At 56.2% G+C, this 20063-nt stretch overlaps 1 protein-coding gene across 1 annotated transcript; it reads left to right on the top strand.

Annotated features, from left to right (window-relative positions):
• Window positions 1-4855: 4855 nt before the first annotated feature.
• Window positions 4856-17407, top strand: CD40 (CD40 molecule). The gene is made up of 9 exons (XM_056121811.1): window positions 4856-4906; window positions 10190-10268; window positions 10555-10680; window positions 10908-11054; window positions 11329-11422; window positions 14891-14952; window positions 16626-16712; window positions 16805-16833; window positions 17261-17407. Exons 1-9 carry the CDS (start codon window positions 4856-4858, stop codon window positions 17405-17407), a joined length of 822 nt encoding a protein of 273 aa, XP_055977786.1.
• The last annotated feature ends 2656 nt before the right edge of the window (window positions 17408-20063 follow it).

Here is a 20063-nt window from a genome sequence, read left to right as displayed (position 1 = left end):
TGTTTTTTTTCAGAGGTGGGTGGAGAAGGAAGATGTTTTCATATGCACTTCGTCCCGGGTATGTTTCAGTGGTTTTCAGGAAATGCCCCGATTTCAAATGTTTCTGGGGTCTGACTCCAACTCCACGGCGGTGTTGGGAAGGCCTGCTGGTACCTCTTTCTCTCTCTCTATTCTTCCAGTGAAAAGGAGTTTCTGCTAAGAACGAGAAGTTACTGGGTGGGAGAGATAGTACAGGGGTTAAGGCAGGTGCCTTGCACATAGCTGACCCAGGATCAATTCCCAGCATCACGTGTGGTCTCCTGAGCGCCGCCATCAATGGCCACCATTAGCATCGCTGAGTGTGGTCCAAAGACCAAGAAGAAGAGAACCGTAAGTTACCCAAACATCCCATTTTATCTTTTGTCAGATGTGTCCTCCTATGTGCCCTGGGCTTGGAGAGACTCAGTCCTGCCTTCAAGAGCTGCACCGTGCCTTGGGCCAGGCCTGGGGAATCCAGCAGAGGAATGCTGTGGAACCAGAGGGGAAGCTTTGGAGGGTGCAGAGTCTTCCTCAGTCTCGAGAGAAAAGAGGAGGTTTCACTAAAGAAAGACTATGTGTCTGGAAGACCCACATATGAGAGAGATAATTCTGTACCTATCCTTCTTCTTCTGACTTCACTCAGCACAATATTCTCAAGATTCATCCATGCTGCAGCAAAATTATATGACTTTGTTCTTTTTTAGAGCTGCATAGTATTCCGTGGTGTATATATTCTACAACTTTTTTTTTTTTTTTTGCTTTTTGGGTAATACCCGGCAATGCACAGGGGTTACTCCTGGCTCTGCACACAGGAATTACTCTTGGTGGTGCTCGGGGGACCATATGGGATGCTGGGAATTGAACCCAGGTCTGCCGTGTGCAAAGCAAATGCCTGTGCGCTGTGCTATCACTCCAGTTCCCTACCACAACCTTCTGAACCACTTATTCGTAGTTGGGCCTTTGGGTTATTTCCATCTCTTGGCTAGTAACCTAAATAATGCGATGAATCTTGGTGTGCATATATATGTATATATACATATACATATATATATCTCCTTTTGAATTAACGTTTTTGTCTTTGGGGATAAATGCCAAGACGTGGTATTGCAACAAAGGGACCAAGGCAACACAACGGGAGAAATAATCCACACAAATGAGCTTGTAGTGATGCCATAAGTCACTGGTGACTTGTGTGAAGTGGGGAAGGAGAGGCGGCAGCTTCAAGAAAGGAATCTGCCATTTCCTCTCTATCCTCCTCTGCCATCCAGGAACAGCGGGGGTGGGGAGGCAGGAATCTAGGACTGATACGAGTCTGCCATGAGCCTTGTTCTTTGCAGGAAAGGACAGTCAGCCTGAGCCCTTACTCAGGCCTTTGGGAGGGGTTTGAAAGGGAGCAATGTCGGAGTCTTTGGGGGAGGGGGGTGGTTTGGTGTTAGAATTATTTGCATGGAAAACTATCATTAACAGTATTGTAAATCTCAGAAACTCAACCGACTTAAAAAGTTCTTAAATTTTATTCTCATAAGGTTGTTCACATTATTTACATTCACCATTTCAACACCAACCCCACCACCATTACACCTTCCTATCACCATTATTTCGAATTTTCCCACCACCACTCAAGCCTACCTGCCACCAGAAGATGCTAGATAATTTATTTTCTATTGCTTATATGAATATTCTGGAATTCTAAAAATTATAAACAGTTGGGGCTCAGAGACATCTCAGTCCAAAAACTCAACTGATTTTGGGGCTGGAGCAATAGCACAGTGGGGAGGGAGTTTCCTTTGCACGCGGCCTACCCGGATTCAATTCCCAGCATCCCATAGGGTCCCCCGAGCACTGCCAGGAGTGATTCCTGAGTGCAGAGTCAGGAGTAACCCCTGAGCATCTCTGGGTGTGACCCAAAAAGCAAAAAAAAAAAACCAAAAAAACAACAAAAAAAACCAACTTAACTGATTTTTTAAAAAAGTTAAAAAAGTAAAAAAAGAGACTGGTAGGGCTGGAGAGATAGTACAGCGGGTAAGGCTCTTGCATGTACCTGACACAGGTGCGATCCCCGGCATCCCAGATGTTACCCTGAGCACCACCAGGAATAATTCCTGAGTGCAGAGCCAAGAGTGAGCCTTGAGCATCATCAGGTGTGACCTCTCCCCCCGCCCCCTCCCATCTAAAAGGAGATTGAGTTTAAACTGATTTCATGGAAGGGAAAGGAAGAAGGAAGACAGGGAGACAGTGAGGGATGGAGTGTGTGGGAAGTGGGGAGCAGGTGATTGTGGCCACGTCAATGTTCCCTGGGGCAGCACAAAATTCAGGGTGCACGGAGACAGAGCTGGGCCTGAGCCCACCAAGGTTTGCTCACCCTGAACATCCTGAGAGGAACCCCAAGAGTTTGTTTGGGGGTCCACACCTGTGTTCCTGGCTCGGCTCATTGATCACTTCTGGTGGTGTCCGGGCTGGCAAGGGGATCAGTTGCAGCAAAGCGAGTTCCCAACCTGCTGGTCTATCTCTCCAGCCCTCAAAGAAGTTTTTTTTTCCTTCTCTTTTTTCCTTGGTTGGGTTTTTTTTTTTTTTTTGTGGAGATATATTCGGTGATGCTCAGGGGTTACTCCTGGCTCTGCCCTCAGGAATTACTCCTACTGGTGCTCAGGGACTATATGGGATGCTGGAGATTGAGCCCGGGTCGCCTGCATGCAAGGCAAATGCCCTACTCTCTGGACTATTGCTCTGGCCCCTCAAAGAGATTTTTTTTGGGGTCACACCCAGCAATGCACAGGGGTTACTCCTGGCTCTGCACTCAGGAATTACTCCTGGCGGTGCTCAGGGGACCCTATGGGATGCTGGGAATCGAACCTGGGTTGGCCGCGTGCAAGGCAAACGCCCTACCCACTGTGCTATCGCTCCAGCCCTCAAAGAGATTTTTAAGCAAGAAAGTGCCCTGAGCAGATCAGATCTAGGGTTTACAAAGAGAACTGCAAGGAAAGAGGTGGGGGCAGAGAGGGAGAGGAGCTAGGGCAGCTCAGAGAAGGAATGGGAACCTCTGAATTTAGAGTCACCGGGGAGGCGATGGCAAAGGGAATGGTTCCCAGAGAAACTCCACCAGACTGCAGAATGCTCTAGCAGCCGAAACCAGGAGGGCGGGTTTCCCCTGTCCTCTCCCCGTCAGCTTGGCCTTTTGACTGACTACAGCAATTCAGTAAAAAGTAAAAGTAAAGTAAAGGCCCTCCCGTTGATCATCGATTTGCTCGAGTGGGCCCAGTAACGTCTCCATTGGAGACTTCGTTGTTGCTGTGTCTGGCATATCGAATACTCTCGGTAGCTTGCCGGGCTCTCCGGGAGGGGCGGAGGAATCGAACTCGGGTCGGCCATGTTGGCTGCGTGCAAGGCAGACGCCCTACCCGCTGTGCTATCGCTACAGCAATTCAGAGGTGGGAATTTTCACTCCCACCATGTTGTAGTTCGAGTCACTGGGGTTTCATGGGTGGAATACTGCAGCTTAAGGGAGCCCAGGCAGAGCCTGGCTGGGGACACAGGTGTTGGGAGCAGGGGCACCACAGAGTGCTGACTTGGCTTTCGAGAACCCTGGTAGACCTGAAGCACGGAAATGTGTGCGCCGTTCAGTGGGATGGGAGGGTGTCCAGTCTCTCAAGATTCTCAGGGGGTCCTAGGACCAGCTCCCACAAAGGCTGCTGTGCTCTGAGTTTCTCTGTCCAGGCACTGGATGGGAACTGAGACAGAGCAGAATCTGATGGAAAGTCGCAGCTGCATGGATGGACAGATGGATGAGCGGATGGATAGGAAGATAGATGGATGGATGGATGAGTGGGTGGATGGATGGATGGGTAGATGGATGGATGGGTGGATGGGTGGATGGATGGATGGGTGGGTGGGTGGGTGGATGGATGGGTGGGTGGGTGGATGGATGGATGGATGGATGGGTGGGTGGGTGGGTGGGTGGATGAATGGATGGATGGATGGATGGATGGATGATGGATGGATGGATGGATGGGTGGGTAGATTGATGGATGGGTGGATGGGTGGATGGGTAGGTGGGTGGATGGATGGATGGGTGGATAGGTGGATGGGTGGGTGGGTGGGTGGATGGATGGATAGAATGGTGGGTGGATGGATGGATGGATGGATGAATGGAATGGTGGGTAGATGGGTGGATGGATGGACAGAAGGATAGGAGGATGGCTGGAGCTGATGAATGGGAGGGGCAGATGGATGGGGGGAGGGTCTGGCGCGCAGCATCTACTGGAGGGTATTTCTTTTGAAAGAGTGAAAATGAGCCCAGAAGCCTTTTTCTTGAAATGTCTTCCCAGATCTCTCCTCCCTCCCTAACTCAAAGGCGGCCTTCCCTTTTTCTGAGGTGCGGGGAACTTCCTTAGGCCTCCCCATCCTCGGTGGGGGCGTTTTCGGTTCTGCTGGGGTTCCCGGAGGCGGCGGGGGGGGGGCCGAGAAAAGTGGACGTCTTGGGGGTGCGTCCCAGCACCCTCGCGGGTCTCTGCTCCTTCCCTTCGCCCCCCATTCGGGAAGCGGGTCGCCTCGTCGCTTCCTTCAGCGTGGCTTCCCCAGTCCCAGGGAGGCGGAGGAGGAAGGGCTTTCCCCTTGGAGCGCGTCCCCTAAACTTCCCAGGGGAGAATCAGACGCCCCGGGAGGGTCCTGGGGGAATCCCCGGAGCCCAGGGCGGCCGGAGCCCCGCCCCCAAGCGGGCCGGGCTGCGATTGGTTCCTGGAGGCCACGCCCCTTTCCCGGGCGGGCCAGGCCCGGGGCGGCTGAGTGAGTGGCGGCGGCTCCCACGCGCTCTGCTCCCGCGCGCGCTTCCCACCTCGCCATGGTCCGTCTGCCGCTGCAGGGTCTCTTCTGGGGCTGCCTGCTGACCGCCGTGAGTTGTTGCTGCCCTGACCCGATGGGGAAAGTTGGGGACTTGAGGGCAGGGAGTGGGAAGAGCAGTCCGACTTGGGGCGAAGGGATGCTCTCCTCCCTAGCTGATTTGGAGTGGGGTGCGAGAAAGGGGGTGGAACTGGGTAACCCAGGGCCCGGGCCAAGGAGACCCTCCTTCCTTCCAGGTGGGGACTGCAGTGGGGGAAACGTGCCCAGTGGGCACCCGTGGGGCTGGAGTGTAGGGAACCCCGAGCCTTCTGTGGGTGAGTTTGGAGAGCGAGTTTGCTTGACTTCTGGCCAGTGCTGGACTCCCGGGAGTGGGGAGAGGCCGGGCCAGGCAAGGCTGGGGCTGGAGGGTTTCCTGTCTCTTTCCCACTGAGCACGCAGCCTGCCTCTGGGCCGATTATCATCCATCTCTCTGCCGGCCGGGTTTCCCTTTCTTACAGCGCATCACGTGGTGACAAGGAGTGGGTGCAGAGTCGCAGGTGCTTCTCTGGGAAGACAGGGGGGACTTTGAGCACCCCATCTGCCCCCGGATCTTTGATGAGCCAGCAGAGGAATCCCCAAGGCTGTGTCTGTGCCTCAGGGAAGCCCCCGGGGGACGTGAACAGTGGGTGGAAGGCTGGGAAGGAGAGGGGACCAGCTAGGGTATCTCCGGCACCAGCAGGACCCAGATATGCTCCACCGAGCGTGTCTCCGGGATTTTCAGAAGCTCACTCTTGACTCACTTTTTGCTGAAATGTATTCTTGTAGTTCCTCATTCTGGAGGATGGGAACCCCCTGTACCTGCCTGCCTGCCTCCCCCTCCTTTCTGGGGCTGCACCTTCTCAGTGGAGTTTGAACCGGAATGGCCTGTCCCGGGATGTGTGTGGAGTCAACAGCCATAGGGAGGCGGCGGGCGCCCAGAGCTTTCATTTTCACTCTAGGCAACTGGTCTCCGGGAGAAGGGAGGCAGGAAGAGGGTGGAGTCGCGGTGGGAGAAGAGGGCCCTTGTGGGAAGGGGTGGGCAGAGCCGGGAGCTGTCCTGCAGGCCAGAGGAGGCTTCCCAGGCACATACCTCTAATTTCGACTCCAGGTAGGGATGGGGGCAGTGTGACTGGACTGAAACGGGGCTATTTATGGAGAGCTCCTAGGCATCATGTGTGTTCTTGGTCTGCCTTATGTGTTTAGGTCAGCTTTCTCTCGCCTCCCCCATTACACAGAAGAGCAAACTGAGGCTCAGAGGGAAATGCCTTCCCATAGGGCTCCCTGTCGGGTGGAGCCTAAACAAATCTCTATCTGCCCGATTCCTGAGCTGGCTTCTTGGAGGGTGACAGTCTCCTGGGTTCAGAGCCCCTCGGCATGGATTGGAAGGACCGGAGCTTGGAGTGGGAGCAGGACCTTTGTGTTTGTGGGACAATGCACAGGATTGCAGGGAGAAGGTTGAAGGGGGTGGAGTGCATTGATGTGCTGTGTGTGTGTGTGCGTGTGCGTGTGTGTGCATGTGTGAGTGTTTTGTGCATATTTGTACAAGCGAGTATGCACGCAGGTGTGTACGTGCATGTGTGTATGCATGATTGTGCAGGTGTGTATGTGTGTGCGCATGCAGTTGTGAGCGTGTGTGCATGTGTGTGAGTGTGTGCGTGTGATTGTGCGTGTGTGCATGTATGTGTGTGTGTATGTGCGTGGCAACTTTTTCTGTTTCTTTGCCCTCTGGGGTAAGATCACTCCGTGCTTTGCCCTCCGGACCACATGAGAGGCCTCCGTGGGCAGGAAGCGGGCAGCCCGTTCCTCACAGGCGGGCTGGTGTTGCTGCTGCTGCAGCCGACACTGTCTAGACACACCGGCTCGTCTTCCCATCTTCACAGCAAAGCGGGCAGTAGCTCTCCCGGTGTGGAGGTGCGGAACTGAGGGTAGGAGAGATGAAGGAACCAGGCTGGGGTCTGAAGGCCAGGCTGTCGTCTTGTTGGACTCTCGGACCTGTGCTCTGCCCAGTTTGGGTGACCTTAGGGAGCACAGGGTATGTATGGTGACACCCATTCACTCTGCAGTTCTTGGGAAAATCCTTCTCATTTTTTTAAATAATTTTTTTATTTTATAAAGTAGTTCACAATATTTTATTACATTTAATGTTCAAACACCAATCCCACTACCATTACACCACCATACTTTGGGTGTTTCCACCCCAAACCCCAATCTCTGCCCCAAAGTGGAACCGAAATTATATGTTTTGTATTGTTTGTTATGAAAAACCACTGAAAATGCTACAAAAAGGTATCCTTAGAGGAAAAGGGTGAGGGGTGTTGTATTCCACACAGGGGCCATTAAGAGATAAGAGATATAGGAGATATGGTATAGGAGATCACTAACAGGTTGTTAGAAATTGAGCCTTGTGTGCACATATATATATATATATATATATATATATTTGTAAAAAAAACTTCCCTCCCACTCTACTTTGAACCCCATCAAATGTGGTGCGGTACTCTTGGAGTATGGGTGGGGTGTGTGGTGTGAAGTGTGTCCAGGAATAGGTTCACTCATGGGTGAGGCTTGGCCCAAGCGTGTGGGGAGCTGCCGTGAGCATGGCGGCGATTGAGTTCTGGGGGTTTTCAGCTGCCGGGGCTGGGTCCCTTGGGGCGGGGATAGGAAAAAGTCTCTGGTCCTAGAATACACAGCAAATGCCTCTCCAGGGCTCACTAATCCTTTTATTTATTTTTTAATAAATGGACCGTAGGAGTCATCAGGCCTACACCTGGTGGCGCCAGGGACCAAGCCTTTGCACATGCCATACTCCTGGTCCCCTAATCCTCCCTTTTAAATTAAATTAACTTTGGTGTTGGAGCCATACCCAGAGCACTGGGGGAGGGTGTGCTACTTCGTGCTGGGTCCTTGGGGGACCATGTGCTACCAGAAATCCAAACCAGGGTCTCACATGTAAAGCACGTGCTCTGGTCCTTTGAGTCCCTAACTGGTTTTTGTTTGTTTGATCTTGGACTCCTGACGGTGCTCAGGGCTCACTCCTGGCTCTGCACTCAGGAATCACTCCTGATGGGGCCCAGGGAACCACAGAGTGGCCAGGGAATCAGACGCAGCTGGACCATATGCTAGGCATATAGCGATCCTATCACTCTACTCCTCTGCACCCCGTCTTTTTTTCTTTTTGGGTCACACCCAGCGATGCACAGGGGTTCCTCCTACTCCTGGCGGTGCTTAGGGGACCCTATGGGATGCTGGGAATCGAACCCGGGTCAGCTGCGTGCAAGGAAAATGCCCTCCCCTCTGTGCTATCCCTCCAGCCCCCTCCACCCCATCTTTTAAAAACGAAAGTCGAGAGCAGGGCTGAGATGGCCCTTCAGTGAGCGAAACGACCAGTGGAGGGGTTAATACCTTTGCTTTGTTTCTAATTTATTTTTGAAGTTGCCTCTTATTAATGAGAAGTGATACTGCTTTTCTCACGCAGCCGTGACTTGGGCTGAGGTTGAAAATGAGCATGTCTCAGCGGCTTAGTGCAGGCCTTGCAGCCTTGCATGCATGCGATTCAATCCCCAGCACAGCAAAAAAAAAAAAAAGAAAAAAAAAGAAAGAAAAGAAAAGAGCTTAAACATGAGCAAAAAGTCATATTTAAGTGATGGGTAGTATCTGAAGTAGTAAAATTAGCGCAGACGGGAGGCTGGAGAGATAATCCAGCTGGAAGGGCACTTGCCCTACATGCAGCTGTCTTGGGTTCAATCCCTGGCACCTTAGAGGGTCTCTGAACACCATCAGGAGTAACCCCTGAGCATCTCTGGGTGTGGCCCCCCAAACAGAGCAAAACAAAACACAACAAAGTAGTGCAAGTGATAGTCAAGTTGACAGAGCGAAGGATGTTGAGATCGATTATTACTATTTTTTGTATATTAAGTTCATTTTATTGTTGCGTATATATATTTTTAAATTTTTATTAGTGAAACACCATGAGGTTCAGTTGTAGACTTACAAATTTTTGTGCTGGGGTTTCGATTATACAATGATCAAACACCCATCTCTCCACCAGTGCCCATTTTCCACCACCATGGATCCCAGCATCCCTCCCACCCCCATCCCCCCCATCCCACCCTGTCTCTGTGGCAGGGCATTCCCTTTTCTCTCTCTCCTCTTGGGTGTTGTGGTTTTCAAAAGAGGCATTGAGTGGCAATCATGTTCGAGATCGATTATTATTATTACTGTTTTAGCTTTTTGGGTCACACCCGGCGATGCTCAGGGGCTACTCCTGGCTCTGCACTCAGGAATGACTCCTGGCGGCGCTCAGAGGACCCTATGGGATGCTGGGGATCGAACCCAGGTTTGCCGTGGGCAAGGCAAACGCCCTCCCTGCTGTGCTGTTGCTGTTGCTCCAGCCCCGAGACCAATTTTTTTTGGTTGATCTTAGGCAGGTCTAAGCTCTGCCACCCTGTTTCTTTGTCTCGTTGGCATCATTCGTAAAGGGTGGGGGGGGGGAGTTAGACTTCACCCTCCTGGCTTCCCCAGGCTGGTATTTTGTGAGGGGGGGTCAGACGAAGGGATCTGGAGGGAGCAAACGTGATGAGGCTCAGGGAAGGGGAGGGAGGGGGGAGCAGAAGAATAGAAGGAAGAGGTGGTGCTAAATATAGCCCATCTAGGACTGGGGCCAGCTGAAGCCCGCCTGGACAGAATGAGTCCTCACGCGCACCCGGGTCTCTGGGAAGAGGAAAGGCTTCGGAGGAGAGCCAAAAGGGAGATCTGTTTAGCGCGGATTCCAGAGCAGTCCCTGTGTGTGTGTGTGTGTGTGTGTGTGTGTGTGTGTGTGTGTGTGTAGGGGTTTGGGCCACACCCTGGCACGCTCAGGGCCTATTCCTAGTTCCGTGCTCAGGCGTGACCCTTGTGGGTGCTCCAGGGGCCAGAACAATCCCTTTGTAAAACAACAGAGTGATGATCCTCTGGTTTTGTGGTTGGTTTTTTGATGCCATCATTGGCAGTTTGGTTATAACAAACACACCGAGTCATGTGCAGGTGCTGTCTTTCTGCCTTGGATTTCCATTTAACTTTTTTTTTTCTTTTTGGGTCACAACCTAGCGATGCTCAGGGGTTACTCCTGGCTCTGGGCCCAGGATTCACTCCTGGTGGTGCTTGGGGGACCCTATGCGATGCCGGGGATTAACCTGGGTCAGTTGAATGCAAGGCAAACGCCCTCCCCTCTGTGCTATCGCTCCAGCCCTCCCCCCATTTCAATTGGAGCCCCTGTCCCAACCAGCAGGCTCAAGCAGAGATGTTCGGCTCCCTTCACGCCACCCAATTCTGTTTTCAGGTTCACCCAGAACCTCTCACTGCGTGCAAAGAGAACCAGTACCTGATAGACGGTCGGTGCTGTGATTTGTGCCAGCCAGGTGAGACACTGATCCGCCTCTCAGGGTTTGACTGGCTGACGCTGAGCCCCCTTCCCTCTCTCATGTGTCCACTGTGAACTTGAGTCTGGACTACGACCCCCTGGGGCCGAAAAATGCCGGGTTCCCTCTGCCTCACCAGGCCTCTGATCCTCTTTGCGGGCTGGGAAGGCAGGAAGGCGAAATGGTCATCTCAGTGTCTCCTGCCGGCAGCCCCGGCTGAAGCGTTTGCAGGAAACGTCTGACTCACAGGCGCGCCGGAGTGGCCTCATTTCCTCACGTTTTCCAGGAAAGAAGCTGGTGAAGGACTGCTTGGAGGCAGCCGACACCGAATGTGTTTCTTGCGGGCGAGATGAATTCCTGAGCGCTTGGAACAGAGAGACCCGCTGTCACCAGCACCGCTACTGTGACCACAGTGTGTGCTCGGGAGCTGGGCTGTGGGGTCCACGTCACCTTTTCGTGTTCTGGTTTCAGCCGGGGACTCCTCTGATTGGAGTTGGGGCGGTCCTGCGGGTGCCCGTGGCCTCGCGGGGCCGGGGAGGCTAAGAGGCGGTGGGCAGGAAGGGGGTGAGGAACGGGGTCTCGAGTGGCGCCCTCCCCTCCCCCTCGCGTGTCCCAGCTTCCCTGCCTGCCTCTGCTCAGACCTAGGGCTCCGGGTCCTGAGGGAGGGGACGCCGGAAACGGACACCACCTGCGCATGTGTCGAAGGCCAGCACTGTACCAGCGAGGCCTGCGAAAGCTGTGTGACTCACAGCCCGTGTGCCCCGGGCTCTGGGGTCAAGCAGATGGGTAAGTGACCGGCCTGGGACAGCCCGGGGGCAGGAGAGGGACGGAGGGGAGGATGGCACCCACCATGGGCATTCGCTGGAGTGAGCAGGAGAAGCCTCAGGGTCGCTGCCTTAAGGGGCTGGGGTGGAGGAGAGACGCCTTCCCAGGGACCCCGGCACTTGGGGGGCGCTCTGCAGAGGACGCGTACTGAAGGCAGGAAGCCCTTTCAGCTCCGCCTGGCCACCAGGTCCCCTGGAGAGCTAATGTCCCCCAATGTCCCCTCCTTCCTTCCCAGCTACTGGGACGCGGGATACCGTCTGTGAAGCCTGTCCCAGCGGCTTCTTCTCCAATGTGTCGTCTGCTTTGGACAAGTGTCGCCCGTGGAGAAGGTATCGGGTCTCTGTTCCTGTGGGATCAGCCTCTCTGCTCTCTGCAGCTGTCTCCCCCCCACAGCTAGCCCCTCCCTACACACACACACACACACACACACACACACATTTACCACACACACACCACACAGACACGCGCACACACACGCACACACACCACACACACATGCACACACATATACCACACACACACCACACACCACACAAACACACACACATATACCTCACACACACCACACAGACACGCACACACACCACACAGACATGCACACACACACGCACACACATGCACACACATGCACACACACACCACACAGACACACGCACACACACATATACCACATGCATGCGCGTGCGCGCACACACACACACACACACCAGCCAGTGCGCCTGCTGCTCCTCTGGTGGTCGTGACCTCGGCGTGTCTCTGTGTCTCTCCTGCTTCCTGGGACTCTCACTGCTCCCCCTCCCCCCCCTCCCTTTTCCCCTCCCCCCTCCCCCCCCCCCTTCCCCGCGCTTTGCTGGGCTTCCTGTTTGGTCACTGGCCCATCTCAGCCACAGCCACAGCCCTGGCTCCCGCCACTGGCCCTCCCCATGGTCCTCCCCATGACTTTCCTTATCGTCCTCCCTGTGACTCTCCCCGTGATCCTCCTTATAGTGCTCCCGTAGCCCTCCTTATCCTCCCCATGGCCTCTCCGTGGCCCTTGGCTATCCCCATGGTCCTTCCCCTCGTCTTCCCCCACGTCCTCCTCTGTCCTCGCCCACTCTCCTCTGGCTCCCCCCCCCACCTCCTCCTGGTCTGCGAGGCCCTCTGTCGGCTGGAGGCTGCAGGCAGCACGGACCCCGCAGCACTGGCCTCCGGCTCTGCCTCCTGCCTCTCCCTCCCTTGGCGTTCCAGCCGCACCATCCACTCAGCTCATTCTGTCCCATCAAACTCTTCTGCCTCCAAGACCCTGAAACAACCCAGTAACTTTTTGCACTGAATTAAGTTGTAAGGGGCCTGAGGGATAGCACAGAGGCCCAGCACAGCTGGATGTCCAGCTCGGGTGGCCCTTAAGGCAGCGCTCAGTGTGGCCTGGAGCCCTCTCCCTGTACTCCCAGAGTGTCCGCTCAGCACACAGGCTCGGCCCATCCTACGGGCCCATCCCTGAGCACCTACTTCAGAGACCCCCAAATGAAACAAGGGTCAGACGGGCAGGTGGTCAGGAAGACGCAAAGGGCCTATGCTGACGGGTGTCCTTGTCACCTCCCTCTGCCACCCCGTCCTCCCAGAGGCCGCCACTGTGTCCTTGGGTCCCCCTGCTGGGCTTCTGTGCCGGCAAACACAGAAGGTAGCACCCGCTTGGTTTTCTTTTTCTTTTGTTTTTTGACTTTTTGGGTCACACCTGGCGATGCTCAGACTTACTCCTGGCTCTGCACTCAGAAATCTCTCCTGGCAGTGCTGGGGGGACGATGCCGGGGCTTGAACCCGGGTCGGCTGCGTGCAAGGCAAACACCCTCCCTGCTGTGCTATCGCTCCCTGCTGTCCTGTCGGCCTCTTCTTGGTTTTCTGTCTGCCTTTCCCCAGTTACCCGGCAGCTCCTGACACGTAGACTCCATCTTTTGTTTTTCCTCCCCTTCTATCTCCAGCTGTGCCAGCTGTGTTGTGACTTTATCTAGTAAATCCTTACTAATAAACGCGATTGGGCTCCAGAGGGGCCTTCACACAGATCCCTAGCTTCTGGTCTTCCTGCAGCCAAGAAAGGGCCCAGACTCCGGGGCGCAGGCAGGTGTCAGTGCTCCAAGCCAGGGTGCCCTCACCGGGGAATGGGAAACATTGGCACCTCCTGAGTCTTTTTTTTTTTTTTTTTTTTTTTTTTTGCTTTTTGGGTCACACCCGGCGATGCTCAGGGGTTACTCCTGGCTACTCATGCACTGAGGAATTACTCCTGGCAGTGCTCGGGGGACCATATGGGATGCTGGGGATCAAACCCAGGTCGGCCGCTTGCAAGGCAAGCGCCCTACCTACTGTGCTATCACTCCAGCCCCTCCTGAGTCTTAAGGAAGAGGCCGAGGCTCTCTGACACTGGGGATGGACTCGTGCTTCTGCAAGAGCCGGGTCCTTCCTGGGACCCTCTGGGGCCCCTGGGCTTCGGCCTCTCAGATTTCCAGTCCCGCCAGGGTTTGCCGGCCGCCCACCGCTGAGTCCTCCTCCCCTGATCCCTCTGTCTGTGGAGGTTTCTCAGCACTTAAAATCTCGGCTTTGGGACCGAGCGATAGCACAGCAGGGAGGGCGTTTGCCTTGCACGCGGCTGACCTGGGTTTGATTCCCAGCATCCCATATGGCCCCCCCAAGCACTGCCAGGAGTGATTCCTGAGTGCAGAGCCAGGAATGACCCCTGAGCATCGCCGGGTGTGGCCCCCAAAGCAATATATATATATATATATATATATATATATATATATATACACACTAGACTTGGAGGACACGGACTCACAGCCGAGCTCAGGGGAAACCTTCCTGCCGACTTATTGGTCATCTGCTTCTGTAAGAGGCAGCACCCCTGGCAGATCTCTTCCCCCGAGTGAGTTCCTCATCACTGTCACTGTCTGCCTGGCAGGCCGTACCCCCCCTCCACCCCCACCCCAGCACCGCATGGTCCTGCTGAGCTGCAGGGTAGGCACTGAGGCCCCCCCCACCCTTCCTCGTGGGTCAGACTTGGGGCCTATTCCGAATTGCTTCTGAATGACCCTTGACCCGGAATTTCTTCCTTGACCAGTTTCTCTCCAGGGCCTCTTTGCTAAAGTCATGGGACAGATGGGCTGTCCCTGCTGGGGTGGAGGACGGTGCTGGCAGAGGCCAGGGGTGCTGCCAAACGCTACATGCGCAGTCGAGGGTATTCTCACCCCGGTTCAGTTCCGGGGCTGAGCTGGAACTAGTCCTAGTGCTGAGATGGAAATTGGGCCCCAGCGCCCCTCAGGGAGCTTCTGGCCCTGGTGCATTTTGGTTTTTCTTTTCTTTTTGGGTCACACCCGGCGATGCACAGGGGTTACTCCTGGCTCTGCACTCAGGAATCACTCCTGGCAGTGCTCGGGGGACCATATGGGATGCTGGGACTCGAACCCGGGTCAGCGGCGTGCAAGGCAAGGCAAAGGCCCTACCCACGGTGCTATTGCTCCAGCCCCTCCCCCCGCCCCCATGCATTTTGCAGAGCAGCCCTTGTTTTTCACCAGCCTCTGTTATGAAGCTCGGCACACCACCAAAACCGCTAGTGTTACGCCTTCAGGACAGGCGACGAACTTTTCTCTGTCCCCCGAGACCCCCGCCCCCAGAACAGCCCGTGTCATTCCCACTATAACCCACATGGGGGGCGGGGCGCGGCTCTCGCTTCTGAGCCTGCTGGTTGGCGGGACCCATCTTGGGGGCTGGATGTCCCCTCACGGTGACACTCAGTGTCTCTTCCTGTCGGTGTGTGCGTCTGGATGCAGCTGTCAGACCCACGGGCTGGTGGAGCTTCGGGCAGGGACAAACGTGACAGACGCTGTCTGTGGTGAGTCTGGAGGTTAGTCTCGTGTGCGTGCGTGCATGCGTGTGCATGTGTGTGTGTGTGTGTGTGTGTGTTGGTGGTGGGGGGGAGGGGGGTGGTACTGAGGCATGCAGGAACACAGAAGCTGGGGAAAGGAGGAGGGGGGTGGAGAGAGGGGTCTTCTGGACTGTGGCACCTTGGCCCTGCTGTGGATCTGTGTGGCCAAGACAAGTGGCTGGCACTCTTCGAGCCTCAGTCGCTCCATCTGTAAAATGGGCTCATCAGAGCAGCTCCTTAGGCGGCGAGTGGGAGTGCCTGGTGGCAGGGATGCGAGTGCACTGTGCCTTGGGGGACCGCTGTGTGGCCCTCTGCCCCCTGCCTTTCAAGGAGCAGCTGGTGAGGGGTGATTCTCAGCCTTTGCTCCGAGGGGGAGCTGATGGGGTCTTCCCTGAGAGCTGCAGGAGGGGAGCGATTGGGGGTCGAGAAACACCCTTCCTTCCTTCCTTCCTTCCTTCCTTCCTTCCTTCCTTCCTTCCTTCCTTCCATCCTTCCTCCCTTCCTCTCTCTCCCTTGCTCCCTTCTTTCTTTCTTTCTTTCTTTCTTTCTTTCTTTCTTTCTCTCTCTCTCTCTCTCTCTCTCTCTTTCTTTCTTTCTCCCTCTTTCTTTCTTCCCCTCCCTCCCTTCCTCCCTTCCTTTGAGCCGGCTGAGAGGTCTGGGGCCAGTCCTGGTAATACTTTACCACCAGGCTGGTGGGTCCGTGTGGGGGCGCCAGGATGGGGGTCTGCCTTGGCCCTGTGGTGCCGGGGACCGCTAAGGCCAGGCTGTGGGGCTCAGGCCGCACTAGGCTCAGGGGCCATGTGGGGGACCGAAGCCAGGACTGTAACCCCGGCTCCTCTCCTCGTGAGGGCGAGGGCTGGAGGGAGGAGAGTGATCCCTCTGTTTGGGCACCTCGAAGGGGTCACCAGGCAAAGTGTAGCTACAAGATAAAAATTCAAGACAAAGAACATTTTGATCTAAGCTTTGAAGCAATTCAAAATTAATGTAAAATCCGCAGTGAACAAAACATCAAAATATCAACATTTTAACTCTGTTTGGGGGTGTGGCATTCATGCCTGGTGGTGCTCAGGGCTTGCCCTTTGCTCTGTGCTCAGGAATCGCTCCTGGTGGGGCTCTGGGGGACCGTTTGTGGTGCCGGGGATCAAACCTGGGTGGAGTGTGTGAAGGCAAATCGCTTCTTGTACTTTGCTTTTCGGATCACACCCAGCGATGCTCAGGGGTTACTCCTGGTGGTGTCAGGGCACCATATGGGATGCCGGGAATCGAACCCGGGTCGGTTGCATGCAAGGCAACTGCCCTCCCCGCTGTGCTATCGCTCCAGCCCCGCTTGTACTTTCTTTATGGCCCAATCTTTTGAATTTTAAATGTTGGCTCTGTGTGTGTGTGTGTGTGTGTGTGTGTGTGTGTGTGTGTGGTAAGGTGCTGGCCTTGCACACAGCTGGCTTGGATCCCAGCACCACATACGGTTCCCCGAGCACCGCAGGGAGCAATCCCTGAGCAGCAAGTTGGGTTGCTCCTGAGCACTGCTGGGCCCATTCTTGGGAAGGTTGGCCGAGACTTGGAAGGATCTTGGGCCCAGCCAGGGCAGGTGGCCTCCGGGGCTGGGGCGGGCGGCCATCTGGAGTTGTCTGCTCCTGCAGGTGTCCAGGACCGGACGAGGATGCTGGTGGCGCTCCCCATCGTGCTGGCCGTCTTGTGCGCGGCCCTGCTGCTGTCTGCCTATGTCTGTGAGTGCTAGCTGGGGAGGGGCGGCAGAGGGTGGGAGGGACCTGGAGAGCCGTACCCACCCTTGACCCGGGTCCCCTCACCCTCTCTCTAGGGAAGTGGAGCAAAAAGAAGCCGGAAGAGGTAGGTCCCCCCAGAACCGGACAGCATGGGCAAGCTGGAAAGAGGGTCTTCTTATTGCCTGCACTGTGGGGACCCTGGTTTGGGGGGTCTGACCTGGGGTCCACATCTGGCCATGGAGGACCGGACTGTCACATCCGCCCTCATCATCTCCTGCCTTTGCCCTGCGTGTTGGCGGAGTCTGATTGGTTTGCACTTCCCGCGGGGTCTGGCTACTGTGTCCATTCCTTGGACTCCGGCTCTGGAAGCCGTGTTGACTTCCGGCATGGCCAGCAGGGGGCAGGAGGCGCCCGTCCCATCCCCAGGCCCTGCGTCTGGGAATGGGGAAGGAGCTGGCGGTGGGGGGGTGGGGGGGGGTGGGGAAGGGTGGTGGGGTGGGAAGGGCACCTCGGAGTGCAGCTGGGCTGACCCCAGCGTCTCGTCTCCCCAGGGCACCAAGCTTCAAGATTTGCGGACCCCCCAGCCGGAAGAGTGGGAGGAGGACTTTTCCCCGGTGCAAGAGACGCTACTCGGGTGCCAGCCTGTCGCCCAGGAGGACGGCAAAGAGAGCCGCGTCTCTGTGCAGGAGAGGGTGTGAGGCCGCGGGGGGCGGGTGGTGGGCAGCCCAGCCACTGGACGGGTCCCCCACCCCCTGGCACACAGCACCCCACAAGCCTGGAGCTCCAGAGCCCACTCATGCTCCCGACTTGCTTTGAAAACAGGAGGCAGAACCTTATTTATTTTTTTAGGGAGGGGGGTGGATGGAGTCACACACCCGCCAAGGCCTCCGTGCCAACAGCTCTGTGCCAGGGACGGCTGCAGGGACAAGAGCCAGACAGCAGAGGGCCCTGGCAGCACTGCGGGTGACACAGTCCTTGGAAGTGACGGCGCCCGTCCACCCCCGGGGTGAATAAAGCGGGTCTATTTATACGAGATCTCTGAGATCTCCAAGGCTGCCATGGTGGGGGTGTGCGGGGTGGGGTGAACCGTGGGCCGCCGGCTGCCGGGTGGGTGCAGAGACTCCTTGGAAGCACAGACCCCCCCAAACACCGACCGCTTGCCCTGCACGGTGGTGTTGGAGATGTGGGTCAAAGGAAGGTTCTGGAAGGATCTCGAGAAAGTGCCCAACCCCGGGAAAGGTCTGACTTTCCCGAGCGCCTCATTCCTCTTCCCGCAGAAGGAGAGTGGAGTCACAGGATGATTATGTAATTAAAAAGCCACCAAACATGTAAAAAAGCAAGCCGGGGGCGGACACGCGAGGTGACATGAGCCGCTTAACTTGCTCCCGGGCGTAACACGCGCGTAGTTCGGGCGTCTTCCGAGGATAAATAGGAACGTCTGTGGGCTGCGCCCCCCCACCTTCTCCGTCTGCTCTTTATGTTTCTAAAACATGCTCCTCCTTGGAGGCGGCCCGGGGTGGGCTTGGGACCCTCCTCTCCTTAACGGAGTGGGGGAAGGAGGTCCAGAGAGGGCAAGGGGCTTGCCCGTGGTCACACAGCAGCGAGGAGGGGTGGGGTGCTCCTGCGTCTCCCAGCCCTGGCGGCTCTCTGGAACCCACACCTGAGCTCCTGGGTGGGTGGGTGGGAGGGGGGAGTCCTGCCGCCTTCTGACCTCCCAACTGTTTCAGAAGCTGCTCACGGTCAGATGGTGCCCTTCCTCCGCCCCGCGGCAGCGTCTCCGGATAAAAATAAACCATCCTGTTCTCTTTTCCTGCTGTGCCAACTGAGGGGGAGACCAGCCAGGAGGAGCGGCAGATGGAGTGGAGCAGAGGGGAAGAGGGGCGGTGGGCGGGAGGCGGCAGGACCAGGAGCCCCAGGGCCCGTGAGGCCGGGCGCCAAGGTGGGTTCCTGCCGTCCCACCCCAGGCATCTGCGCCGACTTCGCCCCTTTAAGAACCGGCTTTGAGCTTCCGCCCTGTGTCCTGTGGCAGGAGGGTGGATGTCGAGAGAGGGTTTGCCCCCCGCCCCACCGAGGCCAAGAGGGCATCTGGGGACTCAGATGGAACACCTGGCTTGGCAGGCTTCCCAGCGGAGCTTCCAGAAGCATTGGGATGCACCAGGTGGAGACATTTGCTGTGGAAAGTGGAGCAAAGTGGTGATTAGGGGAGGGGACGGGGGCGCTCAGCTACCGAGAATCCCGGTATGTCACTCTCAGAGAGGCAAGACCCACCGGAACGCTCCTGGGACGTGGGGGGGATGGGGCGGGGTGGTGGCTTCCCTCTTTCCTCTTAGCATCTCCGCTTTCCTGGGGCCAGTGCAGAGGATACTTGCACACCTGTGGTCTCGAGGCGGCCGGGAGGTGATCGATGCCACATTGGAGATTCTTCGCCTTTTTCGTGGATCGGAGCCTCCCAGAAGAGGTTCAAAACCCTACGGCTAGCGCCAGTGAGAGTCAGTCTGGACCGGTGGGTCCGTGAGGGAGCAAGAGTGTGCTCTCTGGGGGCTGGAGTGATAGAACAGTGTTTGTCTTGCACACGCTGGAGCCTGATTTAATCTCCTGAATCCCATATGGATCCCCGAGCACCACCAGGAGAGATCCCTGAGTTCAGATCCAGGAGTCAGCCCTGAGCATCACAAGCTGTGGCCCCAAATCAAACCAAACCGAGTTGGTTTTCTGCCTGGATGCCAGAGAGGTAGCACTGGGCTAAGGTGCCTTCCTTGTATGTGGCTGACCCAAGTTCCCTCCCTGGCCCCCCACGGGGTCCCTTAAAACCCTTTAGGAAATGATCTCTGTGCACAGAGCCAGGAGCGATCCCTGAGCAGAGTCAGGTGTGGCCCCAATACTAAAAAATAAAAACCAAAGGGTTTGCCTCACGAACGAGCTACAGAGTTGATCGAGACCTAGGGCAGGATCGGGGGTCAGCCGGAGAACAGCCACTCGCGGCATTTGTGTTTGGACACGAGCAGTATTTCCCGTCGCTTGCCTCGGCAGGCACTTGGTCTTGAGGCCGCGTGTGTGGCAGGTGTGCTGGGGACAGTCCCCAGAAGTGCCAGCTCGCTGGGAATAAAGATCTGTGCTCGCCTTCTGAACGGTCGCGCTCACCCTCCGTTCCCGTCCTGCCTGGGATCAGTTTCGGAATAAAACACCTGCGGCCAGTGCGGGCCACAGCCTGCTCCTGGCGGGCAGTGGCCCCCCTGGGGTCAGCGGGACCCTGCCCGAGTCGGCGGCGGTGGGCTTCTGTAAATAGTCGGGTCCCTGCCAGAGAGGGTCTTCCCTCTGGGAGCAGGATTCTGGATTCTAAACGGAGCTGAGTCA

Source organism: Sorex fumeus, unplaced genomic scaffold (genome assembly GCF_029834395.1).
Source record: "Sorex fumeus unplaced genomic scaffold, SorFum_2.1 ptg000044l, whole genome shotgun sequence".
Classification (NCBI taxonomy): Eukaryota; Metazoa; Chordata; class Mammalia; order Eulipotyphla; family Soricidae; genus Sorex; species Sorex fumeus.
This window is presented reverse-complemented; position numbering and strand designations above follow the sequence as displayed.